This window comes from Haliotis rufescens, unplaced genomic scaffold (assembly GCF_023055435.1).
Source record: "Haliotis rufescens isolate VD_foot unplaced genomic scaffold, xgHalRufe1.0.p SCAF_14, whole genome shotgun sequence".
Lineage (NCBI taxonomy): Eukaryota > Metazoa > Mollusca > Gastropoda > Lepetellida > Haliotidae > Haliotis > Haliotis rufescens.
Window position 1 is genome coordinate 17,440,292 of NW_025963824.1, and position 27,457 is coordinate 17,467,748.

Below are 27,457 nucleotides of genomic sequence, written 5' to 3' on the forward strand. Positions count from 1 at the left end.
ATACACCCAGTAATCTCCAATCATTCCCCGATGCTTTACAATTTGGTTTCAGAAAGGAACATGGAGCAATCATGTCTGTATTCACCGTTTTAGAATGTATTATTTTTTACCTAGAAAGAGAATCACAAGTGTTTGCCGCATTTTTAGAAAATGAAAAAGCTTTCGATCGTATTTGGCACGACGGTCTATTTGTTAAATTACATGACCTTGGTGTGAAGGGTAAATTATGGAACTTACTTTTCCATAGCTATACAGACAGCTGTGCTTTTATATCCTACACCGGAGAAAGATCTGATGAGTTTCCCATTAAACAAGGTGTTGGGCAAGGTCGAGTTATGTCAGCATGGTTCTTTCTCGTTTTCATAAATGACCTTATATGTGAACTAAGGAAAGCAAACTATGGCCTCTGTTTATGGCATCTATATACCCTGTGTGTTATTGGCCGATGACACAACGCTCTTGTCTACAACCCCACGGAGCTTACAGTCTTCCCTTGATTCAGTTCGTTTATATGCCAACAAATGGTGACTCACCTGTAATGCCTCCAAGAGGAAATCACTTGTATTCTGCAAAACACGCCAGCTTCATAATAAAGTAACCTACAAGTTTGGCGATGCAATAATTGACACCTCCGACTCCGTCAAATATGGCGGAATAATCATAAACAGTAATTTATCCCGTAAAGAAAGAATCATGACATGGTGCTCAGAAGCAAGAAAATGTGTGAATTCACTACGATCACTCGGCCTCAACGTATCAGACCTCCATTTAGTTGCATGTGTCAATATATGGAAAAGAATGATTTTATCTACAAGCTTTTATTGATGTGAATTGTTACCAGCCTTATACGGTAAAGAACTGGAAATGATTGAATGTACACAACGTTAAATTCCTCGTCATATACAAGGGTTTGGTAAAAGACATCCAACCGATTCGTCTACTTCTAACTTGGGAATGTGGTCAATGAATGGCTACATTGATAAATGTAGACTACAATTATTAGGAAGGCTCTGCAATAACGATTGTAACTCAATAACAAAAGACCTATTTTGTGCTCACATTGCTACCAACGCTATTGTCAATATTAGCCGTCCAGTAAGCATATGCAACATCCTTCTATATACTGCTAAAAAATACCATTTGGATAACTATATAAAGGGATATACTGATAGCGGTTCATTCCCAACTAAATCGGCTTGGCGAGCTCTTGAAATCAGACGTCTATCAGAGAATGAACAGTACATCTGGAGAGAGAGACTAGCACAGAGACCAGATCTTTCACGATACCATAAAATTCATAAACGGTTACAAATGCATGTTTTTTATAATGTAATGTATCTCTATCCACATTTAAGACAACCCCTGCAAATTTGTATTAAAATCGGATCAAGAGCAAAAGTGTCAAAATAATGTAACCATCGTAATAGACATTGCTATGACTATGATGCCATATTATTTTGCACTGTGAAATGTATTGCCTGACATGAATAATTTCTTCTCATGCCTGATTGATAAACTTGATGAAGATGTATACATGAAAATAGATATGCTTGACGATGATGATATGCTTTCATTCTTTCTCGGTGCAGATGTCCATGACTTGACTAACGAACTTGATTACGATACTTGGCAAAGCATCATGATGTCTTTCTGCCACTTCATATGGAATTTAAAGAAACACCTTATGTATATTTACTAGATGCCTTACTGATCTCAATATGTACATTGTAAATTATTTATTCATAGCAGTGTATAACATGATTTCACTTGTATATAGTCAAGTAATTTCATTCCACCTCACCATCTATAGAGCCGTGTTGACATTAAGCAATCGGTTCACATGTGTGAATGTAGCATAGATGCTCGTCTGGCATAGGACTGGTAGAGAAACGTGTATACAATTCAATTATTTCAGCCCAGTTGCTTTGGGGGAGAAATCAGAATAAGAAAACGTTCACAGAATATGTGCTTGATAATTACATTTGAAATCTACACAAGATACCTATAATGCTTTATTCCATGTTCATACTAGGGCGGGCTGATCAGATTATGAATGAATTTTCAATGGGGGCGTGTCTTTATTTGTCAACCTATAAGCGAATTTCATTTTTTTCTATCAAGTGAAATTAATATAAATATACTAACATACTGATGTCAACCTTATATATATATATATATGAACACCTAAATATATCTGCCCTTACCACCACATGCCTAGACACGCTTACTATTTTCCAGGTGTGTCATTGAACATAGTGGTCAGGTTTGTTTCTTAACAAATAGAAACGAAAGTACTGATTAACGTTCAAATTAAAATAAAACGGATTCCGTTGCAATTTAAGGAAAACAGATACCCAATTCCTTACATGCACAATGACCACGACACCACGTGGCTCTTAATGTGGCTGTACTGAAAGCTTAGTATGTTCTGACCAATACACGCATGCGCACGACGTGTTGCGGAAGACCCATCATGCATATTTCCATATGCTTGTATGTGAACACAACATCAAAAGAGGAAATAGTGTCATGTTACTAATCTGTTTGCTGACTCCTCAAGCAAAAAGAGGTGTTTTTTAGCTTGACGAATTGCCTCCCACGACTTCTCCATGTTACTAAGAGCACCTCCAAATATCTCGTTGTGCATGAAGTGGGCTTTGCTGCACGCAGATATATGAACTAATAATTAGACGGGGATACTAATGTACTCTATGGGAGTAAAATGACACTGTTTCATTGGAAAAATAGCCTCTGATGATCCATCATTATGAAATTGGTGAGTGAGTGAGTTGGGTTTAACGCCACTTTTACATTTATTCCAGTTATATCATGGCGTTTCAACTTAATGTGGGAGGAAAGCCCGAAGTGATGCAGGTCTCGGACCTTAACCACTTCGGTGAAACCCACGAGCACGGGTATGGTGCTGACAAACCTAGAAACATAATCGTGGCGAACCGGGATTCGAATCCACAATCAAAGGTTTCTGGCGTGCCCAAGGGACGCAATTCTGCACAGCGAATCGCGGCGCCTTAGACGACTGGGCCACTCATGCCCAACACAAATAAAATGTCTTACATGTATAGTAATTTACGTGTTATAAAACTAATATAACCTGCACGTTTTGTTATATATGGTGATCGTTAGTATTTGCTGACATACGGTATGTAACATCACTTGTGTTTATCTTGTCTATGTTTATTAGGTCCGCTTGGTGAAGACACCTATTCTCCTCTTTGTATCTCTCAAACGTTATAGATGTGTGAATGAGTGATTGAATGATTTGTGTTTAACGCCGCTTTGAACAGTATTCAAGTTATATCAATCTGTGTAATCTTGGAATTTCCAAAGTAATGCAGGTCTCAGATGTTTAACATAAATGTGTAACACGAGCACCGGTATGGTTCTGAGAAACGTAGAAAGGCGGAGAACCTTGATTCGAACCTACGATCAAATATTTCTGGCATACCCAAGGGTAGGAAATTGCCGCGCTTTAAATGACTTCCCGTCCACCGTTGGTTAAGCTGGAAACAGCTTTTGAATTTACATGTTTAACAGCACAAGGGAGGCAACACTGGTCAAATTCTATACACGTGAATGGGTGCAAATGGAAAATGCGAGTACTTCTTTGTATGTAATATGCAATGACAGTTCTTTCGCCAAACAATTAACTCTCAATTACATGTTCGCATTCTCCCCCATCTTCGAACTATTGCAATGGCTTCTTGTCTATGTTTTATGTCATTAGAAGTAGTGTTGAGCATTTGTGATGCATTGTGCTATTTCTGGACAATCCGGATGATATCGGAAAGCGTGATAGTGATGACGTATGCGGTGGGATGACCTTTGTGGTTACGTTCTTAAATGTGTTGGTGATAAAGCTTTAATCAAAATAACTGGGTGGGTGGGGAATTGGCACAAGGATGCAATATTACTGACTTAACATGAAATAACAAGCACCCATTCAGTAAATGACCTTATCGGCATCACTTACTGTCAATGTAAGACATGTGTATGTTGACACCCTGTAGGTGCTGGCTTGTCGTAACACCTCCAACGATCAAGCCTAACATGATATTGGCGAGGGGCGCATTTGTTTGTGGACTGATTAAAGCATGTGTGGAATACCTCGGTACTTCATTGAGACGATGGAACTTTGAAACGCCAGTAAAATACACAACGCAAATGCATGTTTGACATTGATTCACTTGTGTAGACGATGGACCTGTTTATACAACTGAAAATGTTACTTAATTTCAACTGCATATTGATTAAAAATGCACAATGATATTTATATTGATATTATTTGCAATTAGTTTGTGACATGTGATGTGTCATGAGTGATAGTTGTCCATTGTTAACGTGCTGCTTCTTCCACTAAGTGATGAAGCTGTGTGAATCTATCCTGTGCGCTAGAAGCTTTACGTTATCCACCGGATCTGGGAATGCCACGTGTTGCCCCGTGTGTGGATAACGGTTTGTAATGGTGCTTGGTGCTACGTGGAAAAACCTGGCTACAGCGGACGATGATTTCCCCTATTTGAAGTCAGCCGAGGGCGTTGTTGCTTTCGGTGGAACACCAATTGGCTTTGGATTGGCCTACCTACATTTGTACAACCAAAAAACACTATTTCTGTTGTCTCGAAGTTTTCAAAATATTGAATAAAGCCGCGTAAAATCTATTCACTCGTTCCTTGATAAAATGCGACTGACATCTGAACAAGGCAAGAGAGCCATGGGTATGATTCAAATGGGAGCCACCCATGCCCACATTGCTGGAACTTTTTGGTTGCTCCTGTGTTGCTGTAAATAACCTGATGCAACGTTACAGGCAGACCGTTACAAACAGGTCAAGAACATACCTATACTTGCGTTCTTTGAATCTCCGGAATCGATTCCTGACAGAGACGTCATCAGCGACAAATGTCTTAGGGCATACGATTAGTCGACAGACAATAGCCAGGCGACTCGGAGCTCAAGGAATCAGGGCTTACAGGACTAATAGATGATAAATTAGGGTCAGCACAACATCGTCGCTAGATTTGATATAGGCCCGGACTGTACGTCGTTGGCAGCGACGTGACTGGCAGAGGGTCGTCTTCTCTGTCCAGAGCTGATGGAAGACAACGTGTTTACCGCCGAAGGGGAGAAGGAATGACGGCATGTTGAGTTCAGGAGGTCCTGCCGCATGGCGGACGGGGTTTTGATGTTGGGCGGAATTTGTGGGCAGGATCAAACCCCTCTGGTCAGTTGAGATTTCAGCTTTAAATGGATGACATTCTTCAACCGATTGTCCTACTATTTCTTCCACGTGGTGCCCTTCATCAGCATGACAACGACAGCGACCACATCCTCCAGCCAACCAACAAGAACTGTCCCAGACCCTCATCACACGACTAACTTTATCTGTGTACCGAAAACCTTTTGCGTGTCTTGTAGCAGGGGTGGTTATTCCACGCTATCAATGTGACGTGTCATTGGAATTTTAGATATGTGTACCCTTTTGTCCAATTCGTTGAAAGCTTGGTTTTGCTACCCAACATCAACTCGGGAAACTGTCATGCCAATATCTAATGCTGTATGACTGTCATTATAAATGTTCATGTCTTTGAGAGTTTGATCTTTGCAATACATTTTACTTCATGCAACTATCCTTTGTGGTTTGCAGACAATAGTAAAGCTGTTTTGGGCTGTCAGTTTAATGCACTGCTCGTTGGTGTATTTGACTACATACACGACCAGATGGGGATATGGTGTGGGGAAGAGTTGCACATTTCCTTGCATACAACCCTGCTGATTTATTGCAATGCTGTATTTGACTACATACACGACCAGATGGGGATATGGTGTGGGGAAGTGTTGCACATTTCCTTGCATACAACCCTGCTGATTTATTGCAATGCTGTATTTGACTACATACACGACCAGATGGGGATATGGTGTGGGGAAGAGTTGCACATTTCCTTGCATACAACCCTGCTGATTTATTGCAATGCTGTATTTGACTACATACACGGCCAGATGGGGATATGGTGTAGGGAAGAGTTGCACATTTCCTTGAATACAACCCTGCTGATTTATTGCAATGCTGTATTTGACTACATACACGGCCAGATGGGGATATGGTGTGGGGAAGAGTTGCACATTTCCTTGCATACAATCCTGCTGATTTATTGCAATGCTGTATTTGACTACATACACGACCAGATGGGGATATGGTGTGGGGAAGTGTTGCACATTTCCTTGAATACAACCCTGCTGATTTATTGCAATGCTGTATTTGACTACATACACGACCAGATGGGGATATGGTGTGGGGAAGAGTTGCACATTTCCTTGCATACAACCCTGCTGATTTATTGCAATGCTGTATTTGACTACATACACGGCCAGATGGGGATATGGTGTAGGGAAGAGTTGCACATTTCCTTGAATACAACCCTGCTGATTTATTGCAATGCTGTATTTGACTACATACACGGCCAGATGGGGATATGGTGTGGGGAAGAGTTGCACATTTCCTTGCATACAATCCTGCTGATTTATTGCAATGCTGTATTTGACTACATACACGACCAGATGGGGATATGGTGTGGGGAAGTGTTGCACATTTCCTTGAATACAACCCTGCTGATTTATCTCCATGAGAATAGATCCACACTGAATGTGGTATAAAAGTCAGGAAGACATAAGTGGCCTGTCAATCTAGACTTTTTATTTTGTTTGTTTAATCTGGTTTATTGTTTTGTATCCTAGCAGTGATGTGTACACAGATTTGACAGTTTTTAATATCCATAACCCATCTTCGCGAGGCAAGGGTTGTGGAAACTGGAAACATTTATAACTTCCTTGCCTCGGGAAGATGGGTTTTACCATGTGGGTTGTCATCTATTTCTTATGTCTTTACAAAGGTAACCCAACAATTGATGAAAGGGTGGCTTTACCTAAGTTACAAGAACGTGATGTTTTTGTTCAGACAATTCTCCTTCCAGGGCAGTTTATAGCGATGCCAGCTGTGTAGGATACGGTGATAACTGTGTACAGTTTCGTGGCAGGTTGTCACATGCTCATGCTCAGTGATCCGGAAGCAAAATTAACCAAAGTTCAACATGGTTGGAATTGTCTGTATCTATGGTACTGACAATTTGTCTTTCTTTACTGTCACTGTAAGGCTGACATAATGCTGATGCGACGTTAAATTTGAACTCACTCACTCTTTTTGTTCTTGGTTCTCACCATGTCAAGTGGTTTACAAATATGTATGTTCTATGATTGAAAAGAGTACCATGAAGCAACACTTACAACGTCTTGCATTAAATATCCGGAAGTTGTGTTTGAGATGTTGTATACGTTTGGAAATAGACTGGATTCCCTGAGATCTAAATGATCAAGCTGATTTTCAGAGCAAGCTTTCTGACAGTGATGGATGGGCGATTGCTGATTATGTTTTCTCGATGTCAAATGGGGACCACATTCAATAGATCGTTTTGCTGTTTATTATAATGGGATCAATCGTTTCCATTCTAGGCACTGGAACCCAAATTCTGAGAATGTAGCTACTTTTACATCAGATAGGAATAGTGAGGTGAACTGGTTAGTACCACCAGTGTACCCTGATTTCTCGTGTGTTGTACCATATGCGCAAATACAGGGCAAAGGCCACGTTGGTTGTGCCTTAAAGTGCAACTCAAACGTCTCGCATGTATGAGTCCGCCTTTAGTTGTATTCGGCAAGTGTTTGGCCTTTGCTATGCAAACAATACAAATTTGTCAAGGAAATAAGAGATTGTGTATATTTGCCGTCTTGCAAACAAGCTCATGTTCCCAGTCGAGTTGAGGTCTTTGGTGAAATAGGTAAAAAGTGTTAAAATGTTAAAGTTGAAAATGGATTTCAGTGATTAAATGCCTTTTTTGTTTCAGATATGTCAGACAGTATCATGTAATATCTATTCTCCCGCTTTAGAGTGCACTGACATATTGATTTATTTGATGATAATGTCATCTTTGAAATATGTTTCTGTGTGTTTTTGTGTTTGTGTCTTCGTTGTTTAACGCCGCACTCAGCAATATTCCAGCTATGTGACGGCGGTCGGTAAATAATCGGATCCGGAAAAGACAATCCAGTGATTGACAACATAAGCATCGATCCACGCAATTGGAATACGATGACATTGCATCAACAAAGTCAGCGAGCTTGACCACCCGATCCCGTTAGTCGCCTCTTACGAGAAGCATTCGAAATATTTGTAACTAAACGCGAAGAGCCACATGGCGGAGATTCTTTAAGCGCCTCTGTTAGAATGTTTTGTGAAATGTGTACTATTTTAATTTAATAGGTTATGTCTTATTTACAAATTAACCAGGAAACGTACATGTCAGTCGCCTATTTCGAATCTGTGTGATATATTTCAGTGTTTCATTTCTATGCAAATACTTGATATTTGAACTAAAGACAGAATCAGGTGTATTTCCCATTTTCAAAAATGATGAGTTTTATAATTTGGAAAAGCAGTGTTTTGCTGTTTGGTGTAATTTTGAGTTTCGTTCCGCAATGTTCACAATGTCCTGACTATATTAATGTGCACAATTGACTCCTGAATTTAGCTTTCAGCTTGCATTTCTTTCGTTTCTGCGCGACTCATGACCATATCAACATTGTAAACTTTACACGATTTGGTACACATGCTATTTGAAAAAAGCTGATATCCCCTCTTCGTGTTTTCGAGATATTTATTCTATGATTGTTCTTTGAGACACAAATGGTCCAGTCGTCAAATGTTTCAATGTCAGCACCTCGGGCCTGCCACTAACCTGTGGTCGTAGATTCGTCCTAAATGTGTTCATATGTTCAATGGCACGATATCTTTGCCTGTGGTCATGGGTAAACGTCTAGGAACTGTGTCATTTCAATTTTACTCTCAAATCAATCTTATACGCTGTTATATCACTGAAGTACTGTTAAATCGACCCGTGAAGATCAGGGTAAGAATAGATCTTCAGCAGCCCATGTTTGCCGTAAAAGGCGACTATGTTTGTCATAAGAGGCGAGTAACGGGATCGGGTGGCCAGGCTGACTTAGTTGATGCACGTTATCGTATCGCAATTGCGTAGATCGACGTTCATGATACCAACCACCGGATTTTTCTGGTCCAGACTCAATTATTTACATATATTTAGCTGGAATATTGCTGTGTGCGGTGTTAAACAAGAAACAGACAAACTGTTAAACACAACTCACTCACGCAACATAAATGTTCTTGAGGCTGCAAAATATTTGCGACTAGTTGCATTAAAGAAAGTGTTCCCATCATTCACACAGGGATAAGGAGAAATAGTGTCGGAACAACGTATCTTGTCCTTGGATTATATGTAGTCAAACAAAGCAAAAACAACAAACTAAAGTGACATAAGAACAGGTAATATTTGTCTTGCAAGTGTTAAAACTATATCCGTCATATACCACGCTTTGTAATTCATGATACAACAGTGCATGGGGTGTGACCTACTAATATGTCATAAACATATCACCATAACATCGTTCGACACTCGTGTCATTTAGTACTCGTCATCATAATATAAATTTGGGTATTCAGAAATATTGTAAATGTGAATCAAAGTACCATAGTAATTGTTGTTTGTAATTGTTGCTGTAAACCAAAATATAACTTTTCTACATGATTTAGTGTTCTTTGCCTGCCTATTGCACTGATACTGTTTCTGCTGACCAGGAGATCAGCTGAATTACTCAACTGGATGAACATAGTTATTCTACAGCTGCAACTCATTTATGATTCCACCTTCAATTGAACTATTTGCTTCATCATTCACCCTGCATTCCCAATAATAACGAGAACATGTGTGCAACCTAACACTGCAGAGTTAAATAAAAGCTTAAGCAGTCTATAATTGTTTTGTTGCTAAAAAAAATTCACATATGTATGTCAATATGCTTTATTCACATATGTCAGTGAAGTATCAAATCTGTGGCCTACTTAGAGCAAACAGCGCATGTTAACTCCCAGTGATTCTTGTATGGTGGACACGGCAGGGAACCGCAAACACCTTCAACAAGATACAAGAGTTGCCCGTTCTTGTTTTCATGACCACTGCGATCTTTCTCTGCATCTCCATCAATACACAGATACTCACTAGCAGCATGATTATAATGGCCACCCATCAGGTACCCTGTGTACTCGACACGCCATCCAGGGAAGCAGGACATCTTGGCGGGCACCATGATGACGCTTGTCTTGGTTCTACTTCTACACACGGCACAGGGAACGTCATGGTCATGGAGCTTTTTGAAACTGATGGAATGTTCATTGGTTTCATATTCTGTACCATAGATGGAACCTTCAGACTGAAATCCAGGGGTGTAGTTTCCATACTCGGGGTTCTCAGGCAGACACAGGGTATTAGCTGGTCCAGCCTTATAAGTGTGTTGAGTTCCTCCAGCTATTCCTGTGATAATGATACAGTTGGCTTAGACAAAACAATCATCACTTGCATGTTCTGGTTACTTAGATACAGAATGTGGCTTAAACCAATCGGTGCCAAAAGGACATAAGTCACGCCTCTTGAACTCTCACTTTGAACTCTCACTTTGAACTCTCACTTTGAACTCTCACTTTGAATGCGCACTCACATACACTTCTCTGTTCCTGGGATCTCATCCGCTGTCATTTCAGGCAAAGCAAAATTACTTCTGACCTTTTACTAAAACACCATTATATAGCTGTTACTTCGTGTGTGTTTTAAAATCTAAATAACGGAAATATACTCTGAGGATATTATAAAAAAAAAGCACATTCGTGATCACGGGTATCCGTCATTGATCAAATCACCAATGCTCATTCTAAGAAGTCGCCAACAACCCAGTATTTCAGAAAATACGCTAACACAACGCCGTAGTGAACTTTTCACCATTTTGAATAATGTTTACAGAATGACGTTTCGCGTGGTCATGAGACGCCTATTACGTCACATATATTTTACGCACACCTGCGACAGATGCATCCTTGAATTACGCATACATTAATAATATATTTTACCGTAACGAGGAAGGAATTGTAGTCAGTTTTAGAAGTAGAGCTGCACAACACAGCTTTATTTTTTCAAATACAATGTTTATCTCATCCGGGGACGTGGAGAGAATTGTTATTTTATCTATGTAGCATGGTGGTCTACCTTCAGCTGCTGGCGATCTATAGCCTGTTTTTATCTTGTATCGTTATGTATAGTGCTATTCTCTTTTATCATTCCGTACTAGTTTTATATCTTATACTGTGATGAATCTAGTAATTTTACAGTCCTTCGTTGACAGGTTTTTATACAAGTTTCAATATATGTATTATGCTTAATTATTGATAGTCACGATATGGCTGAAATATTGCCGATGTGACTTAAAATTTAACTCACTCACTCACTCACTATTTTATCTATGATAAAATTATCCATTCCAACAATGACTCTCGACGATATAGACAGATCTTTGACAGCATTAGATGTCCTCCCTTTTCAATTACCTGAGAGAATAAAAATGTGATAACTAGATGCATTTTAGTTTTTCGAAATATTGATGAGAACTTGTAAATCTTGTATGTTGTATAACCTGCACTTGAAGATGATGGTTCCTACCATATTAATTTTCTTCACAAAAATTCCGGAATTCAGAGCTGCCTCCCATACGCCTGGCATACACCTCCGGTGCGAATAACGATTCGAATAACGGTTCGCTCTGATAATATTTCTGTATCTTGACGATTTTGTATTAGTCCTAGAATAAGAAAATGATCCAAGATTGCACTGGAAAATCTGAAGTGCTTGACTATATTTTCGTAAGCCAACGTACAGTTGTAGTTTGTTTTGTGTGATACATGTACTCAAGCTTTGTTTTGTTTTCTAGAATGTGGGTCCGCACATGTGCGTTCCATAATATAAGTTACTGCAACGATTGGACAATAACCCGTTAAGCTTCGTTGCATACATAGGACTGATCTGTATTGCTTCGATTGTAGCAAAATATAGTTTTTCTTATCATTCTGTACTGTTGGGAAACATCTTTAATTATAACTTAGAACGATGGAGTCTGTTCCTTCTTTATTTTAATACCCATCACTGGAACTTTGTGTACATGTGGAACTCGTTCTACACAAGCATTACCCGTGCAGATGAATGAGCCAGAGTCCAAGATTTGCAATGTTGTAGATTTGACGAATGTGGTTTCTATATTTTTATACAATCAAGTCAGGACGTACCTTTATGTTGACAAAGTACCGCATCGTTTGTAGAGTAGTTTGGGGGACACAGTAGATATATATGTTATATAACAAGGACCTTGTCAAAAGATAATCAAAGTAAATACAAATGTACATGTACATTGTACATTACAAACACGTTTAATTATTGTCAGGCACTTGTGGTTAGGCAGATATAATGCATATTAAAATCTTAGTCTTCTTAAGGATTATATCCCTTACATTTAAAACGCACCGTTATCATAAACATTTTGCAAATATCCATCCATCCATCAATCAGTTCATCCGTTCATTCGTTCGTTCGTTCGTACATCCATCTTTCGATCAATCCATTAGCCAAACTATGTATGCATAGCTCAATATAGAGTGTGATTAGGCAATCTATGCACGCACCGGTTACTACACAATGTGATGAGAAAATGTGTATATGCATATGCATATAACATGACTAGACTAGTAACATGTGTATTATATGTGTATGCATAGCAAGGGTGAGGAAATATCAAATGTGTGAACTTGTCCCTGGACAACTAGACAGTAAGAAACACTTGCCCGGAGATAAAGTTTACTTGTCCTGCTTATTTATGATAATGGTGTTTTAGCACAAAATACAAGATGTTAATGTATGTCAATTGCAAAGGCAAAATCAAATGAAAACAATAAGTTTTGATAAGCAAGTACGAACTGCCATGACTTCTTACAACAGGTTGTGCAATATGGCAACATTGTTGTCTGATCAACCAGTCAGAAAGTGGAGGTAAACATTACACTGACATAATTTTAATTGGTAATACTTTCTGTTGAATCTGAAGGGTGACGTTATGCGTGGCTCACTACACAGTTTGACAAGATCATATATGCCTGTGCGTAGCTTACTACACAATGGGACAAAGTAATATATGTATGCATAACTCATGAGTGCATTAATCACCGCAAAATGTAGCAAGACAACCTGGGCATGCAAATCTCACTTCACAATGTGATTAGATAATATCTGCATGCATAGCTCACTTCACAATGTGATTAGATAATATCTGCATGCATAGCTCACTTCACAATGGGATTAGATAATATCTGCATGCACAGCTCACTTCACAATATGACTAGATCATATCTGCATGAATAGCTCACTTCACAATGTGACTAGACAATATACGCATACACAGCTCACTTCACAATGTGACTAGATAATATCTGCATGCATAGATCATTTCACAATGAGACTAGATAATATCTGCATGCATAGATCATTTCACAATGAGACTAGATAATATCTAGATGCATAGATCATTTCACAATGTGACTAGATAATATCTGCATGCATAGATCATTTCACAATGTGACTAGATAATATCTGCATGCATAGATCATTTCACAATGAGACTAGATAATATCTGCATGCATAGATCATTCTACAATGTGACTAGATAATATATGCATGTATAGATCATTTCACATTGTGAAGTGAGCATAATATCTGCATGCATTGATAATTTCACAATGTGACTAGATAATATCTGCATGCATAGATCATTTCACAATGAGACTAGATAATATCTGCATGCATAGATCATTTCACAATGTGACTAGATAATATCTGCATGCATAGATCATTTCACATTGTGAAGTGAGCATAATATCTGCGTGCATAGATCATTTCACAATGTGACTAGATAATATCTGCATGCATAGATCATTTCACAATGTGACTAGATAATATCTACAAGCATAGTTCATTTCACAATGTGACTAGATAATATATGCATGCATTGATTATTTCACCATGTGCCTAGATAATATCTGCATGCATAGATCATTTCACAATGTGACTAGATAATATCTGCATGCATACTTCACTCCGTAATCTCACCAGGCACTATATGTATTGATAAGGTACCACTGAAAACCTAGCTCCGTTCACAATTTGACTCAAATAAGAAAGAAATGGTTTTAATAGAGGATATCAGGTTCATCTCACCTTTATACACAAGTTCCGTTTTAGAGGGACATTCTGTTTTTCCCCATCGCGTGTAGATAGCACCACCATGACCCTTTCCTGTAACACAAAAATATTGGTATTTCAATATATATGCATACATGTCTGTATAATTGGTGTGTGAATCGTGGATAATTGTTGTGGACATTTACTTGGTTTGTGAAAAATCTACAAATGTACTGACAAACTGTGTCATAAACCTTGATTCACTCCACGTGGGCGGACCCTGCTACATAGGACACAATTTCAATAATATATTTACAAAACTAATACTAAAGAGACACTCATATTCTGTGATATACCCTAATGTAATGTTTTAACGGATATTGATATGAAATACATGAATATTTCGTTGATTAGCTGACATGATTACTTGTACAAAGAACATTATTTTCATAAACACTGATGCACTTTCACATTCCCTCTTTCATTTTTAGCCCTTGCAAACACAACCCAGAGATAAAACATTCCTCGATATTAGCCTTTCCCCTGGTTTTCATGATAAAGTAATGAACCCCTTTGCCTATGACAGAATAACTAGGTGAACAAACTCATGGTAAAAGTCTGGCTGAGGGCGTCACCTGTCCGGTATACTGTACAAGAGTGTGTCATCAGCTTGAATGTGTTCAACTTACACGTTTCCATCGTTTGGCAGTTATCATCCCTTTATGTGCAGCCTCGGCCTTTTAAGTTTATAAAACAATGGACATTCATCATCAAATATAGAAACGAGGAGGTCAACGGAGGAAACAGTCTGTCTTACCAGAATTCGACGCATTCTGTTCCGTCTTAAGCATCTGCCGCAATTCATCAAGAAACGTCTGAGTGGCAATGCATGGTGTTGAGGTTGGCAGAACCCGCGAAGTGGTCTTGCGGATTGTCACGCCTACAAAGAGCAATGTGATCATCAATTCTTTCGCCATCATCTTGACTGTAGGCAATCTATAGCGTCATGATAAGTCAGTATTTATATGTATATAAATATGTCCAGTTTACGCTAGCTCATAGGAATATACAGTGTCACCTGCAATAAGGTTAATACAGCTTAACTGATACGGACACCTAGTCCGAGGTTTCAGAGATTAGTACAAATACAAATAATGATAACTTTAATTTCCAGCTGCACAGTTGTTGCCAGTGTGTCTCTAGCAATACACATCCTGCAGCAGATGTTGGATTCCGAATGAGATGCAACATATATAGAATTCTAAACGAGCTCCCATGTAATACACGTACATGTTATGAAACGAGTGAGATACCACAACTGTTCACGAGTTTCATAAAATTGGTTTTACACGGGAGCGAGTTTAGTATTTTATTTATTACTTGCCATTCATATCATTTTCAGAATTATACTGTTGAGTGTGAATAGGCTGACACCCTGACGATCCACGGCATAATCTAATTGAGTTTGACTGAATAATACTTCAAACACGTCAAAAGTTGAAATGTATGAATTTAATATCATGCAACGGTCCACCTTTGGAATTCAGGCGTCCGTTCCACAAAATTATCGTAGCGCTAAGGTTATCGGAACTCACATACTTTGAAATAGATTAACGACTGTCGCTACAGTACGATCGCCTTGTGGAACGGCGCCTTGCACCTCAACGTTTACAATCACGTCACACTACCCGATGACGTAATTTGTCTTTTTTTTTTATGCAAGTTCCATCGACGAAACAATGCCATGTCACGTCAGCCTAGCAACAAGGTTGTTTGGGTCATCGAGTGTGCATAAGCTCCTCTCAGTGATCTATCATCACACGCAATGTCGTTGAATAAGCAAACGGTTGTTGAGAGCTTTCAATATTTGTTCGTGAAACTTGTTCCGAGAGTACATAAGCACGCGTTTTGGAATTACACAATGCGTAATACAGCTGCATGTTTATTAAACGGGTGATCTCTTCACGGGCAGGTATGCATGTATGGTTATTAACTGACAATGCTTCTGTTAGAATTGAATTCTTACCCAAACATAAGTCTGGCAATTCTGCAATTCCCCCTGAACTTTCTACTACCAATAAAACTAAAAGGTAGGGGTACTGGATATTTATAACTACCCTCTTACGGGACATGGTAAATATAAAAAATGATTAAAACAATTATCAAGGAGGAAACCAAAGAAGGATAAATAGATTAATCACACAAGTTATATATATTGGGTTCTCACCATCTGATTCTGAAGTTTAATATTAACGAATTTCTATTTCTGGAAACATGCAAATCTACACCAGCAAATCTATTCATAATCAAGTTTCAGATAACAGAGAAATTGTCACAAATTGAAAACTGATCTAGATTAGTCAAATTCTATGAAACCTGTAAAAGTGAAATTGATGAAGAAACTCTAGATATATATAAAGAAATGGAAACGCCAACACTGACAATTTCTGTGGAGTAAAATTCGGAAAAAATGCAGTTGAAATGGAGTGAGTGAGTGAGTATAGTTTTAGGCCGCCTTTTAGCATTATTCCAGCAATATCACGGCGGGGGACACCAGAAATGGGCTTTACACAATGTACCAATGTCGGGAATCGAACCCGGGTCTTCGGCGTGACGAGCGAACGCTTGAACCACTGGGCTACCCGACCGCCCCTAGTTAAAATGGAATAAATATCCAGAGCCACTGTCGCCCCATTACGTTAGTAAATAGAAACTGTACATGTATATCAATAGGCATATGCTCTGGATACAGTTATTCATGAAAACCAAACTGGATTCATTCCATGTCGATTTATTTGTGAAAACATGAAGCTCTTGTTAAAAAATAAGACACAATATACGAGTGAGTGAGTGAGTGAAATTTAACGTCACATCGGCAATATTTCAGCCATATCGTGACGAAACAGTTATAATATTTATGTTTTCATTTAATTTAAAAGCTGTCAACGATGGACAGTAAGATAACTAGAGTATCACAGTTTCGATGTTAAAACTAGTTGAGAATAGTTAAAAGAATAAATTTTCATTCAACAATACAATATAAAAAGTGGCTAGAGATCACCAGCAACCAAAGTTAGGCCACCTCACTAGGGACCGTGGGGACTTACACCAACCCTTCAGCTGCTGGTGATGGGAAGCAATTAAGCCAACACTTAAAATAAACAAATATACTACGTTTAAAACCGATGTAAGAATAAATGTACTTTGAATGATGTGGTCTTACATATCCTCTCCGGGGGACAATAATTTTACGCTACTTCAACCCCCTTACAGGATATAGCCACTAACAATCTAAGTTACAAATTATACATTACCAATATAAAATATAGCTATTTACACAATTCAAAATTTATCAATAAGTTCAATTTCTTTTAAAAAGCCAATAATTAAATGAGAATTGATTCTATTAAAAAGATCCGTCATTGATGATGATTTGAAATATTTATCCCTTGTGATGGAAAAATCAACACAGTCAAGCAGGACATGCTTGACGGTGATTCTTTCATCACAAGGGATACAAAATGGAGAATCCTCACCTTTCAACAAATAATCGTTTGTATACCTGCTATGGCCAATACGACATCGTCGTATTATGACCTCCTCAAATCTGGACTGACAGCCCAAGTAGGTGTAGCCGATAGTTGGTTTAAGTTCATGTAATTTATTTATACCTACTTGAGTGTCCCACTTCTGTTGCATTAGATCAGTGATGTAAGATCTAATTAAGGGTTTATAATCAGTGTATGGTAGAAGAAGTGGTGTCACAGATTTGGTGAGTGCTGCTTTTGCAGCAGCATCGGCCATTGTATTACCAATGATACCAACATGGCTTGGTAACCAACAAAAGACGATGTCGTACTGGCCAGTAGCAAGATCATTTTGCAGTTCAATGATTTCACGTAAAAGTGGATGATGACAAGATATATTATTTATTGCCTGAAGACAGGAAAGTGAATCAGAGAAGATAATGAACCGTTTATGTTTAGATTGGGTATTTATATATTTAAGAGCAGTTAATATTGCCTGCGATTCTGCTGTAAAAATAGAACTGTCATTCGGTAATCTAGATGATATGGTTCTGGATCCAATGACAGTGGCGCTGGCAACAGCGGCACCATCCTTGGATCCATCTGTAAATATGGATTTGTAAGTATTATATGTGTTCCTTAATTCATTATATTGTTGTTGATAAATTAGTTGATTTGTGACAGATTTCTTCAGTTTAGTTAAAGTTAGATCCACCTCTGGATGTACTAACTGCCATGGTGGAGAAGAGAAAAGCTGAGTGGGGGCTATATTACCAAGGTTAATGTTAGCAGCAGAAATATCTGCTTGTAGTCGTATTCCTAGTGGTGGAATAAGAGAAGATTTTGTTTTGAATAGATTACCGTAAAGGGGATTGAAAACACAGTCATAAGCTGGATTGGAGTTATTGGAACGTAATTTAGACATATATTGGAGAGCTAATTTAATGCGACGGTGTTTTAGGGAAGGCTCGTTAGCTTCCACATACAAACTATGAACAGGTGAAGTTCTGAAGGCTCCAAGGCAAAGCCTCAGGCCCTGATGATGAATGGTGTCAAGTAATTTTAAATTGCTCTTACAGGCCCCACCATAGATGATGGAGCCATAATCAAGTTTCGAGCGGATAAGTGTTCGATATAGTTGGAGGAGGGTTTTTTGATCCCCTCCCCACTTACAATTTGAGACAACTTTTAATAAATCTAGGGCCTTCAAGCACCTATTCTTTAAATATTTTATGTGGGGCAGAAAGGTCAAATGATGATCGAATATTAGACCTAAGAATTTGGCTTCCGTTACAACTTTAATGGGAGTGTTATCTAAAATTAATTCTGGATCTTTATGGGGTTTATATTTCCTACAAAAATGTATACAGTTGGTTTTAGATTTTGAAAATTTAAAACCATTTTCAAGACACCATTTCTGGATTTTATTTAAACATAGCTGAAGCTGCCTTTCAATAGTATGCATGTTTTTGCCACGACACGAAATATTAAAATCATCCACAAAGAGCGATCCGTCAATCGAATCATTTAAAACTTTGGACAAACTATTGATCTTAATACTAAACAATGTGACAGACAAGATGCTACCTTGTGGGACACCTTGATCCTGATTATAATGATCAGACAGGGTAGAACCCACGCGGACCTGAAAGTGCCTGTCAGTTAAAAATTCAGATATAAATTGAGGCAAACGGCCTCGTAATCCAAAATCATGTAAATCTTTTAAAATACCATGTTTCCATGTTGTGTCATATGCTTTTTCTAGATCGAAAAAGATAGACACTGCATGTTGTTTATTTATTATTGCATTTTTTACAAATGATTCTAAGCGAACCAAATGGTCGATGGTACTTCTGTTTTTCCGGAAACCACATTGTATATTAGTAATAAGATTATTGGATTCCAGGTACCAAACGAGACGATTGTTTATCATGCGTTCCATGGTTTTGCAAACGCAGCTTGTCAATGATATTGGTCGGTAATTTGATGGGTCAGTATGATCTCGACCGGGCTTGGGGAGCGGGACAACTATAGCATCACGCCACGAAGGAGGGAACTTCCCTGAGGTCCAAATGACATCAAAAATATTCAAAAGTGTTTCTAAGGATGATTCTGGTAAGTGCTTCAGGAGTTGATAATGTATGTTATCAGCTCCTGTAGCAGTATCATGAGCTTGTCCAAGGGCAGTGTGGAGTTCATGAATAGAGAATAGTTCATTATAATCTTCCCCATTATCTGAATTAAAATTTATAGGTTTCTTTTCTTGCTGTTTTTGATACTTTTGGAATTGTGGTACATAGTTAGATGAGGAAGAGTGTTTAGACAAAGTTTCGCCAAGTTTATTAGCAATATCTGATTTATGAGTTAGTAGTTGGTCCCCATTTTTAAGATGATGAATACTAGATTTAGTGCCCTTACCTTTGATTTTTTGGACCATGTTCCATACCTTGGACATGGGCGTCCTTGAATTTATTTTTGACACATAATTTCGCCAAGATTGGCGTTTACTTTCTTTAAATGTACGCCGTGCTTTTGCGTTTAAGATTTTAAATTTATTTAAGTTATGAACCATAGGATGGCGGCGGAAATAATGCTCCGCCTTTTTCCTCGCCTTCCTAGCTCGCTTGCATTCATCAGTAAACCATGGTTTACGTATGTGTGGAATTCCAGAGGACTTGGGAACACAATCTTCAGCTATTTTGATGAGTTCATTAGAAAAGCATGTTATCGGGTCAGGAATGTCAGTAAAGTGATCAGGTGTTAACTTTGCTGTACATAGAAGGTCATACAGAGGCCAGTTAGCTTTGGTAAAGTTCCATCTAGAGGACGGAGGAACATCAGATGGGGTAATAGGGTGTAGAATGGTTGGAAAGTGGTCACTTCCACAGAGGTCATCGTGGACTGACCACTCAAATTCATTTAGCAGATTGGAATCTGTAACAGACAAATCCAGAGAAGAGTATGTGCCTGTACCAGGATGTAAATATGTGTTTGAATTATCATTAAAAAGGCACAGAGTATTGTTTGAAATAAAATCTTCTAAATGCTTGCCTTTACCGTTGGTATGATCACTACCCCAAAGTGGGTTATGTCCGTTCATATCGCCCATTATAATACAGGGCTTAGGACGCTGGTCATAGAGAGCTTGAAGATCGGATTGCTGAAGAGATGCAGATGGAGGAACGTAAAGAGAGCACAGAGTAAAAACAATGTGCATAGTGATACGAACTGCGATAGCTTGTAGAGGTGTATTCAGAGGAACAGGGCTATGAATAATACCTTGCCTCACCAGGATTGAAGATCCTCCAGTTGCTTTAGCTCCTGGAGGTGAAAAGAAATGATAAGAATCATATTGTCTGATGTTGAGTTGATCTGTATTTTTAAAATATGTTTCCTGTAGACAAAAGGCAGTTGGCTTGAAATCCTGTGTTAAAAGCTGTAAATCATTAAAATTGTTTTTTAGTCCTCTGCAATTCCATTGTATTATCGGGTTAGAACAGGTCATGGTGGTTCTACTGGGGATCTGGACCGAGAGGGAGGTCCACTCCCATGGTCTGTTGGAGATGGAGTTATCTCCATCGCCAAAGGTTCAAATTGATTTTGAACCATAACAGGTGGCGGCTGAGAAGAAGGCACCTCCAAGTGTTGGAGTGCCCTAACCGTTTTTTTCAGTTTCTTTTTTTCCGTTTTTGTTAAATGGAGGTCTCCATGAATTGGAGATGATTCTGGTTCTACTATTTTTTTTGATTGCACTAGCTCCGTCTGTGAAGCTGATGTTACTCTTGTTGTGACACTGTGAGATGATTTGGCTGACTTGTCGTCTAGCATCTGCTGAGTACCTACCCAAGAGATGGTTGTTTGGCATCCTACAGAAACTGTGGCGGCCTTGACAACAGGAGTGACAGTTACTGCTGCTGAGTAAGATTTTGTTGAGTTATTTGGAGATTGTGACTGAACTAGCTTCTTAGCATCATGAAAAGAGATATTGTTGGTGTGCTTAATTTTTAATATTTGAGATTGACGGATAAAGTGTGGACAAAGTTTTGATGAGGCCAAGTGGTCCCCATCACAATTTGCACACTTTGTGGCATCAGTGCACTCAGTGCTCTCATGAGAGCCACTGCAGCGCACACAAACTACGCTGAGAGTGCAGGTCTTGGCACCGTGTCCAAAATGTTGACATTTGTAACATCGGAGTGGGTTTGGTACATAAACTTCCACTCCGATATTAAAGTACCCAGCTTTTATAGATTTAGGAATTTTGGAAAGGGAAAAAGTAAAGAGATAGGTGTTGGTTTTGATGATGTTTTTATCCTGTTTTCTGGTGAAACGCTTGACAGCTGTAACACCTTGATTTGTTAGTTCGGTCACAATCTCATCTTCACTCATGTCAGCTAAACATCGGGCTCTGTCTCTCACAATGCCTCGACACGAGTTCAAAGTCCTATGTGCCGAGACAGCAACCTCTACATTTGCAAATTGGCTGATTGATAACAGATTAAGAGATTGCTGTTTCCTGGCACATTCCACAAGTATGGAGCCATTACGGAGGCGGGTAACATTGTTAACTGTACCACAACAACCATTGATGGCCTTAGAAATAGTGAACGGGTTCAATTTCAAAGGTTGATGATCAGAAGCCTCGATTACTATGAATCGAGCCCAGGAATCTAATTTGAGATCAGTTTCGTCATCAGAAGAGCTAGCATCTAGGTGTTTTCTTTTCGAACCAGAGTGTTGTGTCGACATAATGAAAGGAAGTGGTTCAGCACCCCTGCTCCCCACCCACCATGGAGTGTGACAAAGAGCGATGTTTTCCTGCACCGGATCTCCAACATGCAAACATCAGGGATACAGAGGTGGTATACTCCAGTAAGAACAACATGAATAGCTGTATTTGTCTAACAAATAAAATGTCAGGCTGGTTCGGCCCATGGCAAGATATTGAAGACATACAGAACTCAGAGGTCGAAAGTACCAGATTGGCCCATGAGCCACCGCCTCCTGGCGTAAGACTTTAGGCAATTTATTCCATCAAAAATTGGTAATTCATACAAAGTATGCTTGGCCAAGTCCAAAATATACATTATAATACAACACAGGAGTGCATATACAATATTACGCACAGGGCCTGGCATGACCAGCCGATTGATAAGACCGGGCCCATCTTACCACCCGTCTAGGCGAAGTAAGGGTCGAAGTAGTGTGTTGGGCAAAGGAACACAGTTCCAGGAACCAGTGCCCTCAACTACCAGACTCCCGTCCTCCGCCGACATAGGGACGCAACCCACGGCAAACGGGCTGCCCACTTTGGTCGCCTCTTACGACCAGCAATGGGGTGCTGTGGAAATATTCTACCCCGGTTCCACACGGGGGAAGAGCGATTAGCGTTACCCAGCACTCACCACGAGGAGGTTGCTCTTCACGAGTGCCCACAATATACGAAAGGGTTGTTAATGTTGATTGATTCTGAGAAAGCTTCCGATGCTACATCTGAACAAAATACATAAACTGAGTTGTTAGAGAAAATGGATATAATTTTTTTTTCCCCCGTCAGCACATGAAGATGTTTTGGCTTGATCTGAGCTTGTTTATTGAACGACAATTTGATATCAATGTTATTTCCACTGACTTTGCTAACTTACTGGGAACTACAGTGACTATAATTTCTTGAATAATATTATCTTATCAGCAGAGAGAGATATCTATGTCTCTTGTATGAACAACAATACACGTGTCTTCTAAGAAATGCATATCAGACAAGATAATCTAATGTATCCGTTGATACATTTTGCAGAAAAATTTAAGGTGGGACTGCACGCAAAGAAATAGGTATGGTAAATGACGAAAGTGTCAACACATTCCTGTTGTGAGTGAGTGAGTGAGTTAAATTTTACATCGCATCGGCAATATTTCAGCCATATAGCGATGTGAACTAGGTTGAACAAGTTAGGCATTTATATTATATATTAAAAGCTGTCATCGAAGGACAGTACAACAACCAGCAATATATCACAGATTATAATTTTAAAACTAGTTTTAGAGCAATAAAATAATCAGATACAATACAAACGATACAATATAAAAACGGGCCGTAGATCGCCAGCAACCAAAGTTAGGCCACCATACTAGGGATCATGGGGACTTACGGTACTTCTGCTACCTACATGGTACCCCAGCAGGATTTACACCATCCCTCTGGCCACTGGCGATTATCAGACAGATTAGCCAAAGAGTTAAAATCAACAAAAATACTACGATTAAAAGCACAGAGAAAGGAAATGATACGTTGAATGATACTGGACTTACGTACCTTCCCAGGGGGACAATTGTGTTACGATACTTCAACCCCCTGTGAAGATACAGCCACCAACAATCTCAGTTATGATTTCATTTCACCAAATTAAAATTCATTTACTTTATACTATACATATTTTTATCAAAATTTATCTAATAATTCTATTTCTTTTAAAAAACCGATGAGTAAATGAGCACTGATACTAAAAAGATCCTTGATGGACGAAACTTTGAAATACTTATCCCTTGTAATAGAAAAGTCAATACAGTCAAGCAGGACATGCTTGACTGTGATTCTCTCATCACAAGGGACACAAAACGGAGGATCCTCACCTTTTAAAATATATTCGTGTGTATACCTTGAATGGCCAATACGACATCGTCGTAAAATGACCTCTTCAAATCTGGACTGACACCCCAAGTAGGTGTAACCGATATTGGGCTTAATTTGATGTAGCTTATTGATACCTACTTGGGTGTCCCACTTCTTTTGCAAAAGATCTCTGATGTAACATCTGATCACAGGTTTGTAATCACTGTATGGAACTAGAAGTGGTGTCACAGATTTGTTGAGTGCTGCTTTAGCTGCAGCATCAGCCATTGTGTTGCCTTTTATGCCAACATGACTGGGCAACCAACAAAAGACGATGTCGTATTGGCCAGTTGAAACATTCCTGTTGTGATAAAGATTACACATGACACAAATTCAATGTGCCAGGTCCTATTAACCAAATAAATGAGTGAGTGGGTATGGTTTTACGCCGATTTTAGCAATATTCCAGCAATAACACGACATGGGGACACAGGAAATGGGTTTCACACATTGTAACCATGTGGAGAATCGATGAGAACACTTTAACCATAAGGCTACCCTCCCGGATCGTTCCCATAATGAAAATGGGACAGGTTAACATTCTGTTTGGAAATCAGAAATACGCCTGATTCTGTTGTTCATTTTGAATTTAAATATTTGTATAGCTTTAACCACTAGGCTACCCATCGCACCTCAACAAATGAATACTCACTATATTACCAAGGTCTTTGAGTCAGTGTGTACTCATGTTTCCCTCTAAGCCCCATGGGGAGTACACAAACCAGGCTGCCGCATGCTCAGCAGCGAGAAGGTGTACCATCACATTACCCTCTCCAACTGAGTACCCATTCCCTGTTTGGTGACCAAGGGCATAGTTCGGACATGGTCTCGTGCCTTAGACGACACCACATGTTATCTGTTTTTGATTGTAAGACAGGACCGGAGCCCTATTTATAGTTGCACATATATGAGTTACGTGCAGCACTACGACCTGTGACAGACAATAGAGTTGCACAAAGATAATAGAATTACAATACGATCTCTCTTTTGAGGCAGTAGTTACTGTCAAATCTCTCCTGTAATCAAGCGCAGCCAGTGGCACAAAAGAAAGTTCACGTTTACACCGCAACATACTATATATCTATTGTATACATTACTTGTATCAATGTTCTATGACCTGCACATAAACTGGCAGCATGGACACGTGTACGGATGCGGATCTCAACAGATATTAAAGAGAAGGAAGGTTTTAAATTACAATATTGAAATCGGCTATCCTTTCGAGACCAACCACATAGCTCTAGCGTAGTTTCTCGCTCTGCAGCACAGTCAGGTCAGGTGTTGTCAGATACCCCTAAATGATGTATCACGTACAGTGTAATGTTTCTGGTATGCCCCAATTATTTGTCAACGGTTTTATGGCTACATAAGCCAAAGCTACGCTGTGATCCACATTATAGAATTCATTGGTTAAATCTGTGATAATGATTTGTTATCATTTGTTGGTAGACATGCATTTTTATCTCTTCGAGAGCTAAACATATCTCGTTTGCATGGTCTCAGTTATTTCTATCGTTCAAGTTAACAATTCAACAAAGACACCCGTGTGACCCAACTGATTCCTAGTGCCATACAGATAAGTCGATCTAATGCAACGGCCATTGTTGACGTACTGAAGGCAACATTCATGACGATGTTTAGATGCTTTCCAATATTAATGACGTCACACGTGTCAGGGATAAGTATGTTTTACATGTTTTCTGAAATATTTTATACAATGGCTTCAATTGACTTAGTTCTTCAAAATAACATTTAGAAAACAATCATGTTTTATGTGAACTGTCAGTTTTAGTAAATAAGACAATCTAAATAACTGACTTATCTTTCCTTGATTATAGTTTGTTTGTTTTTTAATATTGGTAAGCAGTCCATATAACCACTTGAGAATCATGCAGGAACCAAAAGCACTGAAAGTCTGCATGATTCCCAGAAACGTGGTCTAGCTTCAGTTGCTCATTTTAATTAACAAAACTATTGAAAATATATTTGTTCTAATTTTGATCTGGTTTGTTTTAAACCCCAAAACTGTGATATTTACCTTGCTGTTTTACTGTCCATTGTCGACAGGTGTTATATAATATCTGACTCACTCTCATGCAATATTGCCGATGCGATGTAAAATTGTGATCACTTACTCTTAGTAATCTTATAAAATTAGTCTAACATTTTAAATAATCAGATGGTAGCTAGGGTGCCCTCATTAAGACACGTGGTTAAGGCCTATCGCTGATGACTGATACGTGGCGATAAATATCTTCGGCATATATTAATATATTAACGATCTCGAATGCACACAGGGGCCACACAGCATCCATCAGGGGACCCTGTTGGAATTGTGTTGCACATGACATATTGTGTGAATTGCGTCAAGGGTTCCCACACAGTATTTCAGTGATATTGTGCCGTGCCAGCTGTACAATGTATATGAGGGGTGCCCTGAGTGATGGAGGACACATCTGGCACTCGATCCATGAGCGACCAAGGGGTCACTCGACCATACATACCCTCTATGTTGCTAAGCAAGACAAAAAATCGGAACTAACGTATGACAGTGTGAAGGAACTCACCTTTGGACTGAGCCTTAGATGGCATGGAAGAACATGTTGATCAGTACTGCTACACACATTTGAGGAATACAAAGCATATGCACGTAGTAATGCCAGTATGTATAAATATATATATGATTTCCAAACAATTTCAACTTACCTGAAGACTGAGAAATAAGCAGGATGGCGGCTGCCAACGTTGATATTCCTTTCCCCACCATTGTTGGTAATGACAACTCAACTAAATATCTTTTCATATTTATTTGTCTTCCTCCAGGATCTAACACTTTCTTAATGGTGCTGACAGCCGTCATAGAGCTGGAATATTGCTGAATGCGGCGTTAAACAACAAAGCAACCAACCAATCATGGTGCTGCCATCATGATTGTTTCACACACACAATCATCAGTTGTAATCATATCCTTCAACATACATGCAACAGCAGTTCACACATACGAGTTTACACGTCTGGCTATCTGGCATACAAGTTGATGTGAAGTATCCCAACCGTGCTCTCGT

At 39.0% G+C, this 27,457-nt stretch overlaps 1 protein-coding gene across 1 annotated transcript; it reads right to left on the bottom strand.

Moving 5' to 3' along the window:
• Positions 1–9,931: 9,931 nt before the first annotated feature.
• Positions 9,932–27,164, bottom strand: LOC124152601. The gene is made up of 4 exons (XM_046525580.1): positions 27,099–27,164; positions 15,013–15,135; positions 14,232–14,309; positions 9,932–10,457 (listed from the first exon to the last, which is right to left on the bottom strand). The coding sequence occupies exons 1-4, from the start codon at positions 27,157–27,159 to the stop codon at positions 9,985–9,987; spliced, it is 735 nt and encodes a 244-aa protein (XP_046381536.1). The 5' UTR covers positions 27,160–27,164; the 3' UTR covers positions 9,932–9,984.
• Between the last annotated feature and the right edge of the window lie 293 nt (positions 27,165–27,457).